Source organism: Rhinoderma darwinii, chromosome 2 (genome assembly GCF_050947455.1).
Source record: "Rhinoderma darwinii isolate aRhiDar2 chromosome 2, aRhiDar2.hap1, whole genome shotgun sequence".
Taxonomy (NCBI): domain Eukaryota; kingdom Metazoa; phylum Chordata; class Amphibia; order Anura; family Rhinodermatidae; genus Rhinoderma; species Rhinoderma darwinii.
The window spans coordinates 58240340-58263172 of NC_134688.1; the positions used below are offsets into that span (position 1 = coordinate 58240340).

General features: G+C 43.3%; 1 protein-coding gene across 1 annotated transcript; it reads left to right on the forward strand.

Annotated features, from left to right (window-relative positions):
* Positions 1 to 1912: 1912 nt before the first annotated feature.
* GTF3A (general transcription factor IIIA) lies at positions 1913 to 16838 on the forward strand. The gene is made up of 9 exons (XM_075851669.1): positions 1913 to 2133; positions 4043 to 4143; positions 9829 to 9925; positions 10083 to 10171; positions 11059 to 11132; positions 12339 to 12425; positions 13744 to 13970; positions 14333 to 14383; positions 16415 to 16838. Exons 1-9 carry the CDS (start codon positions 1948 to 1950, stop codon positions 16589 to 16591), a joined length of 1089 nt encoding a protein of 362 aa, XP_075707784.1. The 5' UTR covers positions 1913 to 1947; the 3' UTR covers positions 16592 to 16838.
* The last annotated feature ends 5995 nt before the right edge of the window (positions 16839 to 22833 follow it).

Below are 22833 nucleotides of genomic sequence, written 5' to 3' on the forward strand. Positions count from 1 at the left end.
GAAAAAGAAAAAAAACGTATGGCTCTCAGAATAGGGCAGCACAAAACAAACGTTTTTTTAACAAAGTCTTTTCTCAAAATCGCCGCAATCATATTGACCCGCAGAATAAAGTTAACTCGTTGTTTTTCCTGCATGGTAAAATCCGTAAAAACAAAACAACAATGGAGGAATCCGTTTTTCTCCAATTCTACCCCACAAATAATTTTTTTTCGTTTCCCAGTACGTTATATAGCACTTTAAATGGTGCCAATAAAAACGTAACCTCGCTGCGCAAAAAATAAGCCTTCACACCGCTCCTTTGATGGAAAAATATAAAAGTTATGGCTTTTGAAAGGAAGAGAGGAAAAAACAAAAAATGGCCTGGTCCATAAGGGGTTAAAGAGGCTCTGTCACCAGATTTTGCAACCCCTATCTGCTATTGCAGCAGATCGGCGCTGCAATGTAGATTACAGTAACGTTTTTATTTTTAAAAAACGAGCATTTTTGGCCAAGTTATGACCATTTTTGTAGTTATGCAAATGAGGCTTGCAAAAGTCCAAGTGGGCGTGTTTAAAGTAAAAGTCCAAGTGGGCGTGTATTATGTGCGTACATCGGGGCGTTTTTACTACTTTTACTAGCTGGGCGTTCTGATGAGAAGTAACATCCTCTTCTCTTCAGAACGCCCAGCTTCTGACAGTGCAGATCTGTGACGTCACTCACAGGTCCTGCATCGTGACGGCCACATCGGCACCAGAGGCTACAGTTGATTCTGCAGCAGCATCGGCGTTTGCAGGTAAGTAGCTACATCGACTTACCTGCAAACGCCAATGCTGCTGCAGAATCAACTGTAGCCTCTGGTGCCGATGTGTCCTCGCTCGTCTGACACGATGCAGGACCTGTGAGTGACGTCACAGCGTGATCTGGCAGAAGCTGGGCGTTCTGAAGAGAAGTGGATGATACTTCTCATCAGAACGCCCAGCTAGTAGAAGTAGTAAAAACGCCCCGATGTACGCACATAATACACGCCCACTTGGACTTTTACTTTTAAACACGCCCACTTGGACTTTTGCAAGCCTCATTTGCATAACTACAAAAATGGTCATAACTTGGCCAAAAATGCTCGTTTTTTAAAAATAAAAACGTTACTGTAATCTACATTGCAGCGCCGATCTGCTGCAATAGCAGATAGGGGTTGCAAAATCTGGTGACAGAGCCTCTTTAAACTATTGAGTTACATGTTTATAATGACATCAGTCATTTACATATTCGTACTACTGACGGATTGCTAAACATTCAGCTGACATTATTGTCTATGGCCAACCTTAGTTACTTCAAGGTCTTTTAGGGCTTTGATCTTTCGCCCATTGCCCTATGGAGGCTAACCCATTGGCCTCCAACATGCAGATCTGTAGAGGATGAAAAACTATAACTCTCAGCATGCCCTGGCTGTCAGAAAGTTGTGGCTGTCAGAAAGTTGTGGCTGTCAGAGATGCCTGAAGTTTTCTGCTACATCTTGAGAGCCACAGGTTGGAAACCACAGATCTGGCCTTTGCCAGACCGAAAACGCTGAATTTTTTTTATTTTTTTCAAAAATGATTTAACAATATTAAGAATAACTGAAGGTAACGTTTTATGTAATATATAAGAATTTTCTTTTGAGACTCTGCATCTACTGTTCATCTGCCCTTTACAAATATGGCGCACATCGACTTGAAAGCCACCCACGTGATGTGAGAGCACGAACCATTCGAGATCTGTAGAGGGGATAACAGAACCGTGCGAGAGCCTAGAAACAATGAATACAGTGGAAATAATATAAAACACCAACAAACCGTCATAGGAAATAATGTAGTAAATCACGATGTTAAGCTATTCTATCTGGTCAGCTAATTGTAACTTTAATGCGAATAGTCCTCCCCCATGCAGGAAGTGGGCTGATGGTACGGTCCTGTTAGAGAAAGTCCAGCAATGGCGGCGTCCGTTGCTTCGTGGTGCAATCCGTTTGCGCTACAGGAGCCGATCGACCGTGGAACGATGGGAGAGAAGGCGCCGCCGGTCGTGTATAAGCGCTTTATCTGCTCTTTCCCGGACTGTAATGCCACGTACAACAAGAACTGGAAGCTGCTGTCCCATCTGTGCAAACACACGGGGGAGGTGAGACACATGGCCTCGCTTTCTGGCACTGAGGGGTCGTAAAGATGCTAGCCGGGTGTATGGGATGACCGGCTCATTTAGTTTACTGTTTGGGCAGAGGCGATCACGTGTCGTCAGCCTGGCGCTGCTCATTCCTGGCTACAGTAGTGGTCGTCCCGCCTCCGGCATTGTTTATGGAGTTTGGTTACTACATTAGTATTGGCACGTGTCCGGACATGCCCGCAGCTTCTCTTCTATCTTGGGTTCTGACAGCAGGGCACGTGTTAGTTACTATGTGGGGTAGTTTATAGGCTATACCCGTTGTAATGACCTGTCCATCACTCATGTATAGTGGCGGCTGGTACCTTTACCCATCTTGAGAAGAATGTAGGGGGTGGCTGGTTGTGTGTCTGATTTATGGCCGCCCTGGCGGGTATGTGACAGATTTGGGAAGCCACTTGCAAAAATGTATCTAATAAAGTGTTGCTGTTTTAATATGGAAGTACAGGGTTTACCAAGAACTTGTATCACCTGTCTTATAAAAACCCAATTTTATATATACTGTGGTGGTCTTTTTCCTTGCCCTTTTATCATATTGGGCAGTGTAATGCTTCACTTCACCTGTGGTGGTGCTGTCCTAAAATGAAAGTAGCAGACTGAAGCAAACATATATTTTTTCTAATTAAGTTTTAACATTTTCCAGTATACTTTTGGTATTCCTGATGCTTTTTCAAGATCTCTACTTGTTGTTCAGAAGGAATATTCATTGTTTACTTCCAGAGGGTGGTAATCTGTCCATGGTCATGTGATGGACACACAGGTGCATGACTTGTTAGTTACAGTATGTGTATCAGAGCTGTGTCTTCTAGCGCTCCCAGCCCGCGTGTCCATCACGTGACCTTGGACAGCGGTTTATCAAGTGGAAGTAAGCAATAAATGTTCCTACTGTTTGACAACAAGCAGAGATCTTGCTGACCGTAAGGAATACAAAAAATAACAATTTGCTGAAACCGGACAACCCCTTTAAATACCTGCTGGGTTTCCCCCACAGATGGCATCTGATTGTTAGGGGTCCCAACAGACTGGCTATGTGTGGGGTCTTGGGGTGGGCAGTGGTGTTGCAGTGGCCTTGGTTGTGACATCCATGTTGTATGAAGCTATCGTACAGCACCTTGTCAGTTATAATATACTGTGACTGACTTTATACAGAGGTTTCCTTCTTAAAGAGAACCATTCACCTCCCCATACATGGGCTGCACAAACCCTGGGGCACTTTAAATTTTTATTTTTTTTCCCTACCTCCTGCTGTTTAGATATCGGTGCTATTCTATTTGGCGCCCAATATTTAAATAACCCCTTGAACAGTCAACGGGGCGTGTACTGGCAAGGGGGCGTGTTACTATGGCTGTGACACTGTCCAATCGGATACGGACAGTGCCACAGCAAGAGGGGGAGAGCGCACATGCTCTCTCCAGCTTTCAAGATTAGTCTTCTGCCGAACTGGCAAGGGGGTGTCTCTGCTACGGACAGTTAAAGCGCTCCCCAGCTCTTACACTGTCCGTAGCAGTGACACGACCCCTTGCCAGTTCGGGGGAAAAGACTGCAATCGCACTCTCTCCTCGCTCTTGCTCTGGCACTGTATCTGATTGGACAGTGTCACAGCCATAGTAACGCCCCCTTGCCAGTACACGGGGCCGCCCCATTGAGTGTTCAGGGGGTTATTTAAATATCGGGCGCCAAATATAACAGCACCGATATCTAAATAACAGAGGGAGGTAGAAAAACAAATGTAAAGTGTCCCAGGGTTTGTTCAGCCCTCCCCATTACATGCTGCACATGTATGGGGAGGTGAAAGGTTCCCTTTTAAAGCAGATTAATAATAAAATAAAAAAATCATGCTTTTTTTTTTTTTTTTTTTTTTCTTCTTCAGAGACCTTTTCCTTGCAAATATGAAGGCTGTGATAAAGGCTTCACAACTTTGTTTCACCTGAATCGCCATATTCTGACTCACACTGGGGAGAAACCTTACAAGTAAGTACACTTCAGCTACTTAATGGGGTAGTCCAGTTTTCATACACCTAAATAGGGAATTCTGAGTTAATAGAGGGAGTTCATTGTTGTCAGTGTGGAGAGCAGCTACAAATATCTTTCTGGAGGGCCTGTCCTGACACTCCATTGATGTGAATGAGCACAGTGTAATGCTTAATTTCACCTGTGGTGGCGCTGCAGGAAATTCAACACTTAGAGGCTGTCACCAGATTTTCAAACCCCTATCTCGTATTGCAGCAGATCGGCGCTGCAATGTAGATTACAGTAACGTTTTTATTTTTAAAAAACAAGCATTTTTGGCCAAGTTATGACCATTTTTATGTTTATGCAAATGAGGCTTGCAAAAGTCCAACTGGGCGTGTATTATGTGTGTACATCGGGGCGTGTTTACTACTTTTACTAGCTGGGCGTTGAATGGGAGTGTATGATGCTGACGAATCAGCATCAGCCACTTCTCTTCGTTAACACCCAGCTTCTGGCAGTGCAGACACAGCCGTGTTCTCGAGAGATCACTCACAGGTCCTGCATCGTGTCGGACGAGCGAGGACACATCGGCACCAGAGGCTACAGTTGATTCTGCAGCAGCATCAGCGTTTGCAGGTAAGTAGTTACATGGACTTACCTGCAAACGCCGATGCTGCTGCAGAATCAACTGTAGCCTCTGGTGCCGATGTGTCTTCGCTCGTCCGACACGATGCAGGACCTGGGGCAGGAAGTGAGTGACGTCACAGCGTGATCTCTCGAACACGCTGAGTCTGCACTGCCAGAAGCTGGGCGTTCTGAAGAGAAGTGGATGATACTTCTCTTCAGAACGCCCAGCTAGTAAAAGTAGTAAAAACGCCCCGATGTACGCACATAATACACGCCCAGTTGTACTTTTGCAAGCCTCATTTACATAAATATAAAAATGGTCATAACTTGGCCAAAAATGCTCGTTTTTTAAAAATAAAAACGTTACTGTAACCTACATTGCAGTGCCGATCTGCTGCAATAGCAGATAGGGGTTGCAAAATCTGGTGACAGTCTCTTTAACCCCTTCCCGACATCCGCCGTATATATACGGCGCTGTCGGGAGGTGCTTCCCGCAAAGCGCCGTATATGTACGGCGCAGTGATGGTGCGGGCTCAGGAGCAGAGCCGGCACCATCACCGCGGTGTGACAGCTGTATTATAGAGCTGGCACCCTCCTGTAACTGCCAGGACCGGAGCTATTCTCCGATCCGGCAGATTAACCCCTCAGATGCCGCGCTCAGATGCTGCGCTCAACCCAGTGATGCAATCGCTGGGTTGCTGTGGCAATCGGACGCCAGAAAATGGCGTCCGAGTCTGCCTTGTACGGGAGCCGATGAGGACCCGCCTGCGGCGTGTCCTTATAGGCTTGCTGTCAGTGAATAACTGACAGCGCTAATACACTGCACTACATATGTAGTGCAGTGTATTAGAGTAGCGATCGGGGCATCAGGCCCTCATGTCCCCTAGTGGGACAAGTAAAAAAAAGTAAAAAAAAGTTAATAAAAATGTGGTAAAACAATAAAAACACACACATTTCAAATAAAAATAAAGCTAAACTGACTTTTTTCCCATAGTAAGTCTTTTATTATGGGAAAAACCGTAAAAATAAAAAAAACTATACATAATTGGTATCGCCGCGTACGTAACGACCCAAACTACAAAACAATTATGTAATTTATCCCGCACGGTGAACGCCGTAAAAAAAAAAACATGAAAAACAACGCCAGAATCTTTGTTTTTAGGTCACATCTCCTTCCAAAAAATGCTATAAAAAGTGATCAAAAAGTCACATTTACTCCAAAATAGTACTAATAAAAAACGACAATCCGTGCCGCAAAAAATAATCCCTGACACCGCTTTGTGCACGCAAAAATAAAAAAGTTATGGGTCTTAGAATGTCGACACAGAAAACAAATGATTTTATAAAAAAAGTGATTTTATTGTGCAAAAGCTGCAATACATAAAAAAAACTATATAAATTTGGTATCGCCGTAATCGTATCGACCCGCAGAATAAAGCTAACATGTAATTTAGGGCGCACTGTGGATGCCGAAAAAAACCAATAAACAACTATTCCAGAATTGCTTGTTTTTGGTAATTTCCTTTACCAAAAAATGAAATAAAAAGTGATCAAAAAGTCGTATGTGTTCTAAAATGGTACCAATAAAATCTACAGCCCGTCTCGCAAAAAACAAGCCCGCACACCGCTTAATCAACTGAAAAACAAAAAAGTTATGGCACTAGTAATGCGGTGATGAAAAACATCTCAATGCGCAGGCCGGTGGGGAACATTCCTTCAGTTTCAGGGCCACAGTATTGAGGAACTAGGAAGATAAGGGACATAGCACATCCCCTGGAAGCGAGGGTGCCCGTATTATACCAGCGGAAAACTTTCCCAGCAATATTTCCCAAACTACAAAGGAGAAAAAGTCCCCAAAAGGTGCAGAGTGTTACAAAAGGGGGATAAGAAAGAAAAGCGTTTATCAGTGTGACACCGGCCTGTGCATAACGGATCGCTTCACATCGTAACACACATCTATGGATAATTGTATTATTTACCCCATTATTATACCCTCTTATTATGCCCTGATGTTCTCCGCACAGATTACATATGCCACCACATTATAAACTGAAATACCAGCAAAACCCCAAACAGAACTATTACCAAGCAAAATCCATGCTCCAAATGGCGGTCTTTCCCTTCTTAGCCCTACAATGTGCCCAAACAGCAATTTATGGCCACAAGTAAGGCATTACCATACCCGGGAGAACCCGCTTAACAATTTATGGGGTAAGATTCTCTAGGGGCACAACATCTTGTGCGGTGAATGGGCAGATCAGTGGAGAAATTGCATTTTTCACTTTGCACCATCCACTGCGTATTCATTTCTGAAAAACACCTGTGGAGTCTAAATTCTCACTACACCCCTTGATAAATGCCTTTAGGGGTGTCGTTTCTAAAACGGGGTCACTTTTGTTTGGTACATCAGGGGTTTTGCAAATGCAACATGGCGACCGCAAACCATTCCAGAAAAATCTACGCTCCAAAAGATAAATACCGTTCCTTTTCTTCTGAATGCTCCCATATACGTAAACAGCTGATTATAACCACATATGGGGTGTTACCGTACTCGGGAGAAATTACTTTACAAATGTTGGGGTGCTTTTTCTTCTCTATTCCTTGCAAAAATGAAAAATGTGTATCTAAAACTACATCTTGTTGGAAAAAAAAATTATTTTTCATTTTCATGGCTTAATTCTAATTCGGCAAAAAACCTTTGGGATCAAAATTTTCACTATACCCGTAGATGATTCCTCAGGGGGTGCAGTTTCCCAAATGGAGTCACTTTTGGGGTGTTTCCACTGTACTAGTACTACAGGGGCTCAGCAAATATGACATGACACCCAGAAACCATTCCACAATCCAAATGGTGCTCCTTTCATTCTGAGCCCTACCATGTGTCCAAACAGATGTTTGTGACCACATGTGGGGTATTTTTTTACTCGGGAGAAGTTGCTTTACAAATTTTGCAGTGCTTTTTCTCCTTCAGTCCTTGTGGAAATGAAAAAAAAAATACCTAAACCTACATTTTCTTTGAAAAAATGTAGATTTTCATTTTTACGGCCTACTTACAATAAGTTCTGTAAAAAAACTGGCTGGTCAAAATGCTTGCTACACCCCTAGATAATTTCCTCATGGGGTGTAGTTTCCAAAATGGGGTCACTTGTTGGGGGTTTCCACTGTTTTGTCCCCTCAGGAGCTTTGCAAATGCGACATGGCCTCCACAAACCATTCCTGCTAAATTTGAGTTCCAAAAGCCAAATGGTGCTCTTTCCCTTCTCAGCCCCACCATATGTCCAAACAGCCGTTTATTACCACATGTGGGGTATTGTTTTACTCTGGAGAAATTTCTTTACAAATTTTATGGTGCTTTTTCTCCTTTAGTCCTTGTGGAAATGAAAAAAAATTAGCTAAACCTACATTTTATTTGAATAAATGTAGATTTTCATTTTCATGACCTAGTTCCAAAAATTTTTGCAAAAAAACTGGCCGGTCAAAATGCTTGCTACACCCCTAGATAAATTCCTCGAGGGGTATAGTTTCCAAAATGGAGTCACTTGTTGGGGGGTTTCCACTGTTTTAGTTCCACTAGACCTGTTCAAAGCTGACATGGTGCCTAAAATATATTCTAATAAAAAGGAGGCCCAAAATCCACCAGGTGCTCCTTTGCTTCGGAGGCCGGTGTTTCAGTCCAGTAGCACACTAGGGCCATATGTGGAATATTTCCTAAAACTGCAGAACCTGGGCAATAAATATTGAGTTGCATTTCTCTGGTAAAACCTTCTGTGGTACAAAAAAAATGGATTTAAAATGAATTTCTGGAAAAAAATAATGAACTTTGTAAATTTCACCTCTACTTTGCCTTAATTCCTGCGCAATGTCTAAAGGGTTAAGAAACTTTCTAAATGCTGTTTTGAATACTTTGATGGGTGCAGTTTTTAAAATGGGGTGACTTATTGGGGGTTTCTAATATCTAAGGACCTCAAAGCCACTTCACAACTGAACTGCCCCCTGTAAAAATAGCATTTTGAAATTTTCTTGAAAATGTGAGAAATTGCTGCTAAAGTTCTAAGCCTTGTAACGTCCTAGAAAAATAAAATGATGATCAAAATACGATGCCAATATAAAGTAGACATATGGGGGATGTTAGTTAGCAACATTTTTGTGTGGTATAACTGCCTGTCTTACAAGCAGATACATTTAAATTGAGAAAAATGCTAATTTTTGCAATTTTTCGCTAAATTTTGGTGTTTTTCCCAATTAAATACTGAATGTATCGGGCAAATTTTGCCAGTAACATAAAGTCCAATGTGTCACGAGAAAACAATCTCAGAATCGCATGGATAGGTAAAAGCATTCCGGAGTTATTACCACATAATTTGAAACATGTCAGATTTGAAAAATGAGGCTCTGTCAGGAAGGTCAAAAGTGGCCAAAGAGGGAAGGGGTTAAGTACAACTGGGCGTGTTTTGTGTGTGTACATCGGGGCGTTTTTACTTGTTTTACTAGCTGGGCGTTGTGAATAGAAGTGTATGATGCTGACGAATCACCATCATCCACTTTTCGTTAACACCCAGCTTCTGGCAGTTCAGACACACAGCGTGTCCTCGAGAGATCACGCTGTGACGTCACGTCCTGCATCGTGTCGGACGAGCGAGGACACATCGGCGACAGAGGCTACATCGACTTACCTGCAAACGCCGATGCTGCTGCAGAATCAACTGTAGCCTCTATCGCAATCGCAACAACCCACTGAATAAAGTTATTCTGTTTAAACCACACGGTAAACGGCGTAAATTTAGGACACAAAAAAGTGTGGCAAAATTGCTGTTTTTCTTTCCCCCCCAAAAAAAGTTAACTTAATAAACAAATTCTATGTACCCCAAAATGGTGCTATTAAAAATTACAACTTGTCCCGCAAAAAACAAGACCTTATACAGCAATGTCGACGCAAAAATAAATAAGTTCTAGCTCTTTAAATGAGACGATGGGAAAAAGTAAAAAAAAAGCTTGGTCATTAAGGTCAAAAATAGGCTGATCACTAAGGGGTTAAGCACGTGATTTCTCAAAGCTATTAATTTTGTCTACTTCCAGGTGTGAAGCAGAAAATTGCAACTTGGCGTTTACCACGGCGACCAACATGAGGCTACACTTCAAAAGGGCTCATACGGCTCCAACTCGGGTCTATGTGGTACGATGACTGTATCTTGCTTCACATTAATGGGAATGATTTATGTTTGACTTTTTTCATTTTATTAAATGTAAGGCTGTAAAAAAAAATGTTTAAGCGTCGTAGACTTTCTTTTTCTCTATAGGATGTCATGGTTTGTTGTATTTTCTTTTTTCAGTGTTATTTTGCAGACTGCGGCCAACAGTTCAGGAAACATAACCAGCTAAAAATTCATCAGTATATCCATACAAACCAGCATCCTTTCAAGTAAGTGGCTGTGCCACAGACTGCCAGACACTGCAGCTAAAACATTGTGACCTAAAGATAAAAGCAATTACTTGTGAATAGTCTTCTCTTTAATAAGGCTAGGGCTATGCGCCGACTCTGCCCACCACAGACCAATATCGCTGTGTACATCGCACGTAATGAAAGTTAATGTGGCCGCATTGCAATCCAATGGTTGCCACGACCTGACCGTCACAAGAAATCCAAACCTGCTTCATTTCTTGCGACCGTTGAGTCGCTGCAATCTGCCGGTCTCAACGCTCCCACACTGATTATCATTACGTGCGATGCACACGGCGATCTTTGGCCGTTGGACCTGTGTTGCGGCCAAATTTGCTATGTAACCCTAGCCTAAATGTTCATTTCTTGGTGACGTTAGTTTCTGAGCGGCGAAGATGACGCAGTATATTTGTGCTCTAAATCTTTCCAAGACTACTGACTGACAAATCTGCCCTGCAACGAGGTCTGGAAAAGCCACAGAATGACTTGAGGTTGCTGTCACAGCCCCATTTATTTAGCTCCAGCTTTCCCATGAATGGATAACTAAAACAGCTGAATGGCTTTAGTTTATTGGGTGGAATTAAACAGCTGAGCAAGTGGCTGTTTCCATAACTCCCATTGAAAAGAATAGAGCTGCGCGCATGTGCACCTCTCAGGAGACGGTGGCCACCTAGCCACACGGGATGGCGTCAGATGACCTCCATTCTCTATAGATGCAGTGTGAGGATGCCCTTAACTGTACTGGAAGTCTTGTAGTAGTTAGTCAAATATATAGGTGGTTCTAATGTCAATGGGCTTTATTAGTCTTGTGTTGAACATCAAGAAAACTGGTTGTTTAATTTTTTTTTTTTCTTGTTTTATATTTTTAGATGCGCTCATGAAGGATGTGATAAAAGCTACTCTTCACCTTCAAGACTTAAACGCCATGAAAAAGTTCATGCAGGTATCTTTCTATTCTCCCACCAGCGTTGCCCTCATGAAGACCTACGCAAGCACCTTTTTGGAGTCTTTACTATAGATCAGGGGTCTGCAACTTTTGGCACTTCAGCTGTTTTGAAACTACAATTCCCAGCATGCCCTGGCTGCTTTTAGCTGGATTAATAAAGCCTTTGGCTGAAAATAGACTGATCCAGCGCTCGTGCATAAATAAAAGGAATCCGTTCCAATTTTATTGTGTAACAAACTTTAAAATTGTAGATCACAGTGCAAAAAGGTGAATCGCATTTGGCGAACTACAAATGCAATTCACCCTTCTGCACTTTGATCTACAATTTTAAAATTTGTTATACAATAAAATTGGAACCGTGATTCCTTTTTGTTTATGCACGAGCGCTGGATCATAGTAGTTTTTTTTTTTTTTTTTGCTGTTGACCGCTGGCCGTGCGGAGATCAGGGCACTGTCTGAACAGGAGTCTATAAACGGTGAGCTGGAGGATCCGTCCCCTGTATGTTTTAAAGCCTTTGGCAGTCAGGCCATGCTGGGAGTTGCGGTTTCTCACCAGTGCCAAAGGTTGTGGACCCCTGTTATGGGAGGATGGCTGGTTTCATGTCCTTAATAGACTCAATTTAAAGATTGTCTCCTGGCATGTTCCTTTATTTGTGCTAGTTTCTACTTTGAAGCATCTTGTGGCCCTCTGAACTCTTTAGGAAAGTTAGTCAGTCAACAAAAGGGTAGGTTGTTTCTGGCCTAGTTAATAAGATAACCAGACATTGTATATGCTTGCTGGTTTCCTCCTCAAATTAAATTGGTTCACATCACAGTATTGTCCTCATTTAACCTATAAGTCAGGAAAAGCTCCCAGCGTATACCCCCAACAGAGGGCTGCGTATCCTCTTGTACAGGCATGCAATGGTAAACTTGTCCCGTAAGGGGCACATTGTGGGTGTAAAAGTGTACTCTGCTTTATACTTTAGTTGTCTAAAAGTCATTAGCATAAAGCTAATCTAGGTCATAATTCCATCTAAAATGATAGGTTTTTCGAAATAAAAAAAACACTGCTGTAATCTACATTACAGCGCAGATCACATTATTTACAATATAGGCCACTTATAATGTGGTGACAGAGCCTCTTTAAGCCTTAAAATGCTTACACTGAGTTGTATTGTCTGAGTACATTGGTTTAGGTTCTTATAGATTTATCTTCTGCAGGGTATCCATGCAAAAAAGAAAGTGCTTGTACGTTTGTGGGGAAGACCTGGTCGGAGTACATTAAGCACGCTGCAGTTGTTCACCCGGGTAAGCTCTAGAATTTGTCTATCATTTACCACTTTAAAGGGACACTAAAGATGTGATCAGAGACATGGTATATATTTAGAATATTCTAAATCTGATCACTGAGGGTATACAACGGCAGATGACCATTTTTAAAATCTATTCAAATTGAGTTGTAATTTTCGGGAGAGACTTACACCCAAAAGCCTCTACAACCTTCAGTCTTGCCTTACTGCTTGCAATAGACCATGAAGGGGCTGCCGTTCTGCTGATCGGGTCCAAGCCCTAGCACATCTACCAATCATACATTGGTGGCTTCTACCAAGGATTAGCAATCAATTGAAAGTGCTGACCAACCCCATTAAAGTTGGGCATGCCTAGTTACACTCCTTGGTACACAGCCAGCTGGCATTGGCATGGCATTCATGTCTGTTTTTATCCCAGCAAGATGTGCATATGCTTGGTCTGCTGTGAAAGTGGTATATGCCAATTAACAAACTCAATTGGAGTCAGGTAGTTCAGGTAATTAGCCATTGGCAAGTAACTGGCTTGTGTTCTTTTTAAAGGAACACTGGAGCAAAAGTAGTTCTCATGCCTAGCGCAGGGCTGGAGGGTTGAGCATGGCACAGAATATTTTTTTTTTGTCTGCACCTGCACTAGTCATAGGTGTCTGTTTTGTCTAACTATTTTTAGGGTAGGAACACAGCAGATACTGTGGATTTTCTGCAATTTATTTCATTCCAGAAAAATTTGCAGCCTAGTACGGTAGCAGTGTGGATGAGAATTGAACAAATCTCATCCACACAGTGGAAAAATCTGCTAAAAGTTCACAAACTGACCTATGGTATTTTATTTGTCAATTTATGCTGCAGAATCGCTGCTCTTCTGTCGCTGGTTTTACCCATCGTATTCCATGCCGGAACAGACATGTTTTGACTTTTGCAGCGGAAACGCTGCTGTTCCACTATCATTTTGTTCAGTATGGAACAGCAGTTCTGTGGGGAGGCAGACTCCTAGCATTAGAATTGTCTGTTGCCAGGAGTCCCGTTCTTCTGTACTGTGGTTGGGCTGGGAAATCTGGCCGACACATGGACCGTTTTTTTACGGCCTGATCTCTGTCGTGTGCAAGAGCTGTTACAGTGTATCTGCCCCTGTGTTCCTACTCTTAATGTCTGCAAGCAGGGAAATGGTGTTTCGGCTAGATTGTCTATCCCTAGCTAGAATCCTAAAAGGCACAATACCATATTAGAGTATTCTGTAAACTATATAATTTGGTCCTTATGCACATCTTTAGTCTACTATAAATGGTTCCTTTCATGTCTGACATTCTCTTGCTCTACAGATGTTGTCTGTAGTGTCTGTAATCGCACATTCAAGAAAAAATCAAATCTGAAGGATCACAAGAAAATTCACAGAGAAGAGAGAGTTGTCTATTGTTGCCCACGTGAGGACTGCGACAGGACTTACACTACAAAATTTAACCTCCGTAACCATATTCTTTCATTCCATGAGAGTATGCGGCCATTTATTTGTGACCATGAAGGTTGTGGGAAAACCTTTGCAATGAAGGTAAGGTATTGTATACGAGAGGTCCTAATTGTTCTCATGAAGGCACTACTTTCCGATTTTATATAGCACCAACACAATCATAAGCGTTGTACACATTTTAATTGCTTATGCCAGTACCTGTTTTCTATGGTGCTTACACAATTTCTTATAAAACTGCCACGTTCCCTTCTGCTACAAGTGCTGCTTTATTGCCGGATTTGAGCCAAATGACCAAATTCTCGGTGAAAAGCTCAGTGGGTTGTGTACATTAAAGAAATGAAGCCTATCAATATCTTTGGGATGTGTTAATCTAGAATTGTTAAATTCTTCATCCAGTGTATTCTGCATGTAATCCTTGACCTGAAAAACACCTTCTCTTACAGCAAAGCCTGGACAGACATTTTAATACCCACAACCCAGAGAAGAAAAAGATGGTAAGGGGATTGTATGTTTGCATCTAGTCTGATGTGCATTATCCGTCTATAAATGGCCAACCTGAAGCCCAAACTAGCCTTGACCGGTTTACAGCTGGTCCATTCCCATACACTGGAGAGAAACTCCTGGAGTAGTGAATGGGAGTTGGTGAAACTGTAGCAAGGCAAGGTTTTTCCAGAACTCTGAAGCTACAGATACAGCGTACTTAGCCGTTCTATGCGGCTTCCATAACTCTACAGGAGTTAGACACTGTAGCTCAGTGGTTTCTGCAACTTCCGACCACCTAACCTAGGAGTGGCCGGGAGGGAACAGGAGCCAAGCAAGTTAGAACAGGGTTTAGGCCCTGTTCTAGAGGTAGGTGTTGGACCCGCATCTATGAGACCATTATGGCACATCTAGTGGATATGCCATAAATTTCTAAGATGTGTTTTGACATACAAACTTGAGCTTACAAACAACATTTTTCACACTTATACCATAGAACGCTGATCAAATTCCCACCAATTAAGTGATTAGTCAAGGAGTCCCACATTATCAATATTACTAATTGTCCTTAACAAACATGTTGCCTGTTTAGGCTTAATTCACATCTGCGCCAGGGTCCCGTTCCATCAGAGCTTTCCGTCAGAACAGTGACCGACTGACACAAACTAAAACCATAGGTTTCCATCACCATTTATTTCAATGGTGACTGATCCGTGCCAATTGTTTCCGATTGTCTCCATTGTGCAAGGGTTCTGTTTTGGTGGAATCAACAGCGTAGTCGACTACGCTATTGACTTGGTCAAAACGGCGGAACCCTTGCACAGCAAACAAACTATTGGTGCCGGATCCGTCACCATTGAAATCAATGGTGATGGAAATGGAAGCCTTTTGGTTTCTGTTTCTGTCAGGGCTCCGTTCTGACAGCTCAGATGGAACAGAGCCCTAGCACGGATGTGAACGAAGCCTTACTGCGTTTAAACTTCTGGATTTGGTTTGGTGAGGTTTTTTGCCTAGTTCAGGGGCTAGCAACCTTTGTCACTCCAGCTTGTTGAGCTACAACGCCCATCATGGTCTGACCTTCCAAAGTTTTACAACAGCTGGAGTACCAAAGGTTGCTGACCCATGGCCTAAATACTTGTGCAATAGCTGAGTACCCTCCTAAAACCAAACTTTTAGGAGAGCCAATTGGTCCAAAATTAACATATCCCCCCCCCCCTCCCAGTTGCTACAGGAACGTGTTAAGCAACCTTCAGCCTATTAGATAAACCATGGAGTGTATCATGGAAAATTCGTTCCTCATGCCAGTATTTTACATACACAGCTGACCTTACCCTCTGTTACCAAGACCCATAATGACAATTCATACTTCCGGCATTGGAGCAGGTAGTGTGCATGATACAAGGGGGCTCTAGAATCTTCTCCCAGGGTTCCATGCTCAGATACACACGTAAACCATATAAAGGAAGGTAGGTATATAGTTTGCATATAGACCACACTGTTTCCAGACATCCCCACCAGATTCATCCATAATTCAGATCTGGCCTATTAGTTGCTCCAGTAGAGCCACATCTGTTTATAACTGCCCTCTATTTCACTTCTGTTTCAGATTATTACTGTTCTGCATTTGTTCGATTTCTTAATCGTGTGTGCAGACCACATCCTGTTCAATTGAAAAGTTATTTTTTACCCAAGTTTGTAGGGCTGAAACATCAATTTTTTTTATGGATGCATAAAAGGTTAACCTTAACACTTTCCACAAGTGACCACATCCTTACTGCAGTGCTACTGACCAATCAGTGGCAGACTGTAGAGATGGTGCTCCGTTGACCAGGGGAATGGTTAACCAAAACCATGCAGAATTCTAAGAAAAAATGCTGTAATTGTTAGGTGGACTGAAAATCTGGAGACTTATTACTGGTGTTCAGTGCTCCAGTCTTTATGGTTGGAGCCCATTATATTTTTATATAGGCTTCTGCTGTCCTATATTCTTAGTTACTTATTTTGGAATTGCTGGGTCAACAAGATAACATTCTGTCTCATTCTAGGTGAAAATACAACCACCACCTAAAAGAAGCCTTGCTTCTCGCCTCTCGGGATATAAGCCGAAGTCCACCAAGCAAAAGAAATCTTCAAAAACTCCTGCCCCTGAGTCTTCAGAACAGCTGCCTGATGCCCAGCAGCCGGACCAATTACTAGTATTGGAAAAGCTGAGCCTTCAATAAATCTCCAGTGTTTGTTGCAGTAAAGCAGAATAATATATTATGTTAATATTTCCTTAAGTTCATTCACCCCTTTCTGTGGGAATCTTGTGTTTGCAATTTTTGTTTTTCCTGAGTAAGGTTGTTTTTTCTGTTGTATTGTTTTTGTATCTAATTTCTGAGTATTCCTAGACTTCTGGCAGAAGGCTTGTGGGAATTATAGGATGATACACATTCTATATGATGCCGTATTAAAGATGCAAAGTTCTAACTTTTTCATTTAGACTCTTTATTTCTATTAGGACAATTGTGAAAAACAAATTCATGCAGGATGGATTATAGGAGCCGTTAATGATTGAAATAATTTACCATTATCTTGACAGTAGGGGTGGACAAATACCCTGTGTGCATCTACCAGTATCGCCAAAACAGGATGAAGCCATTCAGTCTGACATTGCTAAGTTATTAGAAAAGAAACTGATAACTCATGTTTCCCTATAATACCCTGTTATACCCCCATCCAAAAAAGTTGACCCAGGTAAATCACCTGTATATTGAATAATACATGACTTGAGAGCAGTCAATGTCCAGACTGTTATCAATACCCCTCAAGTTCCTAACCCACACACTTCTTAACCAGGTCCCATTGGATTCCACTACTTTCACAGTGATAGACCTGGCCAATGCATCTCTATCCCGCTGTCTCGACTGTTGCCATTATTTTGCCTTCACACAGAGGCAAACAATATGCCTGGCTGGTGCTTCCCCAGAGTGCAGCAAGTTCCCCTGATCGTTTCACCTTTACAATGAAAACTGTTGGCTAAGTGGTCCCCCGAACACCCCACCACATGTCTATCTGCTTTTGTGTTGTCTCTGACATACTCAGGAAGCAGTCTCGTTATTATTGTATCAGTCCCATATTGGTTGCAAAGTATTCAAGAACAAATTACAACTTTGTAAGCCCACCGGTTTCCTTGGTCATTGCCTCTCTGCTGGTGTATTGCGCACCACTCACTCCACACTTACTGCTAGCCAACACCACCTAGTCCTACACAACCATTGCTCTCTGAGCCTTCCTGGGATTAGTGGGTTATTGTCGACCATGGATTAAAAATGCATCCATACCAATGAAGTCCCTGTTTAACTGCCTACAAGCTGTCCCCTGCCAAATCTTGCATGATGCTCTAGATGCATTTTTACACCCTAAACGGTCTTTGGTTTCAGCCCCAGCTCTGGCCAGCCTTAAGCCTCTCCACAGCTATTGTCATGAACAAAGTGGTTACGCTTCATGTGTGCTCATGCGACACCATGGTGGTCGTATGTGCCCTGTTGGATATTCCTCCACTAGCCTTGATCTCATTTCATAATGTGCTCCCTCATGACTGCTCTCCTCAACAAAACTTCAGATGTTATTTTACACCCTGATTTAGTGCTTAATGTCCCACAAGCAGTTGCCAAAGTCACGCACAATATTAAGACCAAGCACTTCACCACTGCCTGTGTCACTGAGCTTGCTGTAGGCCCCATGCGCACGACAGTTTTCATCTATCCCGAAATACTGTCAGTAAATACGGATCAGTAGGCATCTGTATTTCATCAGTATATACACGGAAGGGTGTCTGTAAATATGGTCTGTATTCCATCCCTATATACGGTTCCTTACAAAAAGTCAGGTTGCAAATGATGTCATCAACATGTTGCTTAGCAATGCTTCAGTAAATATGGACGGTGTACGGATGCACATTAGTATCTGTCTATTTACGGAAGCTCCCATAGACTTCTATGGGAGACTCCTGTGCTTTCATTACTGACAAGAATAGGACAGGTTCTATAATTTTTTTTTTGGCATGGACAGCCATCAGTAAAAATACTGAAGTGTCCGTAGCCAATAGAAATTAATGGCTCTCATTCCGGTCAGTAATTACTGATGAGAAATACTGTTGTGTGCATGGGGCCTTACTAAGTCCCACCATCCCTCTGAAAAGATGTACTACTCAACCCTGCCGCTCTGATGCCTATAGTTGTAGCGAAGGGGGCATGATTGTCAGTTTAATGCAACTTGAAGCCTATAGGTTACCAGGTGTCACGGATGTACCTTTGACTAACTATGATGTCTGGTATTTTGTAGATTGATCTAGGTACTGGAATGAGCAAATGGGACATGTTCCCACTGGGTATGCAGTAGTCCAGGAAGGTAAGACCATGCTGCACAGGTCACTGCCCTCCAGCAGCTCTTTCCAAGAGGCAGAATGCATGGCACTTGCAGAAGCATACCCCAATTTCTTAGAAGGTACTCATCAACTGCTGCCCGGTGATTGGGTAGTCCTGAAAAGACACATGGAAGGCTTGGGAGCCCAGATGTACCAAGTACAACTAGTCACTACAATGTCAGTCAAGCTCTAAGGCAGACACCTGGATCCAGGCCAGCCACTGCAAAAAGATTGTAAACCAGGATGGTGCTACTTCTCCCCTCTTGATAATGATGCCACTGGCAGGCACCCTCAATGATGTACTCAAGGGCAATTTGGACAATAAGTTAATCAAACGTCAGCTTTTGTGTCATGCTCGGAGCAAAACAACCTCCCTGTTGGATTTGCACACACAGCTATAGCCATGCTAAAGGATGCCCTGCCTTGCTATCCCTGTTACTTTAAATGAAATTAGGGAACTGCACAATGATACTGTAATTACCACCCTAGCTGGGAAAAATGAGAATAAAAATACCATTGCCCATAGCTGCATGGATGGACGAGCCTTGGGTGTTAGTTAACAGGAGCGGCCCGCCCCTCAAATTTACTCAGATGCCTTGGGCTTCTGCTCAAGTGGACCTTACCTGTTATCTTCGCTTCTCATCCTGCAGCTGCATTCAGATTAGATCTAAAGTAGGACCGTTCCATCAATACTCAGTGTGCAGGATTTGATGCTACTCTAGGTCAGATGCCCCCCTGCATAAATACCACTGTACAATTATTGGGGAGGCCTTGCGATGATATGTCACAAATCACACCGACCTCATCGCTTTCTCCTCCGTATTAGAAGGTAATATGGCTAAATGGGTGACCAGTTTGTTTAACCCCTTTGCGCACCCAGTGCAGGGAGTGATGGTTGGAGCACGCTCACGTGATGAGTGTACTCCGTATGCTGCGGGTGTTGGTTGTATTTTACAGCAGACACCCGGGGCTAACAGCCAGGAGCAGCGATTGTGCTGTTCCTGGCTGTTTAACCCTTCAAATGCTGCGGTCAATCGCAACCGCAGCATCTGAGGCGTTGAAAAGAGGGGGCAGCCTCCTCCGACAGCTCATCGCTGCCCCGCATCGAGATCGGGGGGTGATGATGGTTGTTATGACAGCCCAGGAGCCTAATGAAGGCCCCGATGGCTGCCTTCATTCTGCCTCTGCTAATCCCTACCTGTGGCAGGGCTTAACAGAAGCCTGTAAAAACGACACTATACTACAGTATTGTTCTAACGATTCACATCCAACCTAAGGCTAGCCCTTCTCGACGCTCACACCCGTAGACCACTGCCCACTGAGGCCTACAAGAGGGCAGATCTCCAGCGTAGTCAGACACGATGACGCTAATGCGCTTGCCTGCAGACCACCAGTAGACTGCACCGCTGTGTGTGGACATGGGAACCAGGTTAGCTGAGTATTTTTAGTTGTTCTTTTTTGGTACCTAAGGTTAGGTACTCTGCTTAGAGGCACTATTACTTTCAGGGCACTTTAAGGAACACTATTAATGTTGGGGGCACTATACTCAGCAAAGTTATTCTAAAGGACACCTGTTGGGAGCACGCTTCTAGGCACTCTGGGACACCCCAATTAGTACAATTTTGTGGGCCCTAGTACTGATTAATTGGCACTGTTACTGTCTGGGGCACTGTGTGGCACTAGTTACTATCAGAGGTACTAACTACACAATAAATTTGATCTAGGCCCTATTTGTCTCAGTAAATACTATCAGGGCACTGTCTGTTCATAATTTAGGAGGGCACTATGTGTGTGGCACTATTTTTGGGGCACTATCTGTATTGCAATATGATACTATTAGGGCACCATGATGGGAAATTTGCGTTGAGAAGGTGGGAAGAATGATGGAAAAGTGAGGAACCTAAGATCTCTTCCGCGCTGAATTTATTGGGGCAGATTTACTAATGCTGTCTAATATTTAGACAGAGTAAACTTAGACCAGGCAATCAGAAGATGTGCCAAGTTACAGTGGCTCACACTGTACGATAAACTTGGCCCATCTTGCTAGACACGTTAGACACCTTTCTCATATGCACCTCTTGGTTAGCTTAGTTTATGAAATTTTATTGCGCCACAATTTTAATGCATGTTGGATTGTTTAGGCACCAACCTTTTCCACTAAACCACACCCCCTTTCTAGACACTTTTGAAAAATGTTCTTTTAGGCACAAATCATTAATAAAAATGTCCAAGTTGGAAAAAGTGCAAATTATGCCAGAATTCTAGCACATCAACAATAGTAAGTTGGTCCCAGTGTTTTTTTTTAATACCCTTGCAACCCTAACTTTCAAACCATACCCCCTCATGGTCCTGTCACCACTTGGTATCGAGTAGATCTCAGGATCCCCCTAAGTTACAACAGTAGATCGCCACTTCTCTAAGGTTGCATACCTGGATTGGAGAGGGTTTGGTCCTGAGGAGAGGTCCTGGGAGCCAGAAGAGAATCTTGATGTCCCTACCCTCATTAAGAAATTTCTCTCTCGCTCTGGACCCAAGAAGATGGGGCATAAGGGGGGAGTACTTTAACGACCGCAGACTCCTCTCATCCTGCCAACGTCTTCCTCCCTGGAGATGCCAGTACATGCGGCCGTCCTGTCCTGCAGTGACCCCTAAGGTGCGTGTGCGAGCTCATTCCCGGCCTTAAATGGCCCGCGCGCGCACATGTTAAGAATTAACATTACTCCCAGATCACCCTGGACTATAAAAGGAGCCCTGCCCTTTCACTCCTTGCCTGAGCATTGTTTGTATTTCTCTGTTAGTCTTGCAAATGGTCCCTTAGTCGTATCCTGTTCCCGTGCCCTGCTCCCTGTATCCTGTATCCCGTGCTGTATTTGTTCCCGTGCCATCTCTAGTGTTGGAGTTGTGTTGTGCCGTCTACTCCGCCTGCTAACTTACACCACGTCTGGTGTCATCTGTCACGTTTTGCATTACCTGCCGCCAAGGTCCCATCTGTGCCTACGCCGTTGCTACTGTCTGGACTATTACAGGTACCCTTGTGCTCACACTTTATATTGACTTGGTACACTGTTGTTTGGCCAGCTACTACCCGCTATGGCGGTGCGGCCTAGTGGGTCCAAATACCCACAGATCGTGACAGTACGCTCAGGCCATGGACTCCTCTGGTCAAACCAAGACCATGACGACATCACAAGTCATGCGGGCGTATATGCTAGACCTCCGGTGAAGACAGGACCAACTCCTCCAGGCGGTGAACGTAATTGCACATCGGCTGGATTCGCAAGCTGCAGCCACGGCACAAGCTCCTATTGCTCCTGTCCCTCCTATTACACCTGCTGGCAGTACCGATTCCCGATTCTCTCTGCCACTACCTCCTCGCTACAACGGAGACGCGAGAACCTGCGGGGGATTTCTGAACCAATGTCAGATCTACTTCAGTCTACATGCCGGAGCAATTTCTTCCGCTGGCACAAGGATCGAATTCATAGTCTCTCTTCTTACTGGCAAGGCCCTGGCATGGGCGAACCCCATCTGGGAACGTCAGGGTCCAGAGATCCGTGACTTACAGTGTTTTCTTCAAACTTTCCGCACTGTATTTGAGGAACCTGGGCGAGTCTCTTCAGCAGCTGCATCCCTGCTGACCCTTCGCTAAGGAGACACCTCTGTAGGCGAGTACGCCATTCAGTTCCATACCCTGGCGGCAGAGATGTCCTGGAACAAAGAAGACTTGGTGGCTACCTTCTGTATTTCATGTGGCTTTACAAAGTTATATAAATACGTTGTATTATTAATATTTTAATTTACACAAATTCTTTCTCTCACAATGTTTTTATTCACAAACCGTTAAATATAGGGGATCTTTATGCTATTCTTTCCCTCTCGACTCTACACCGTGTTCCAAATTATTATGCATATTGGATTTAAGTGTCATAAACATTTAATTATTAGTTTTTCAATTAAACTCATGGATGGTATTGTTTCTTAGGGCTCTTTGGATCATTGTAATCAATCTCAGACACCTGTGATAATTTGTTTGCCAGGTGTGCCCAATCAAAGGAA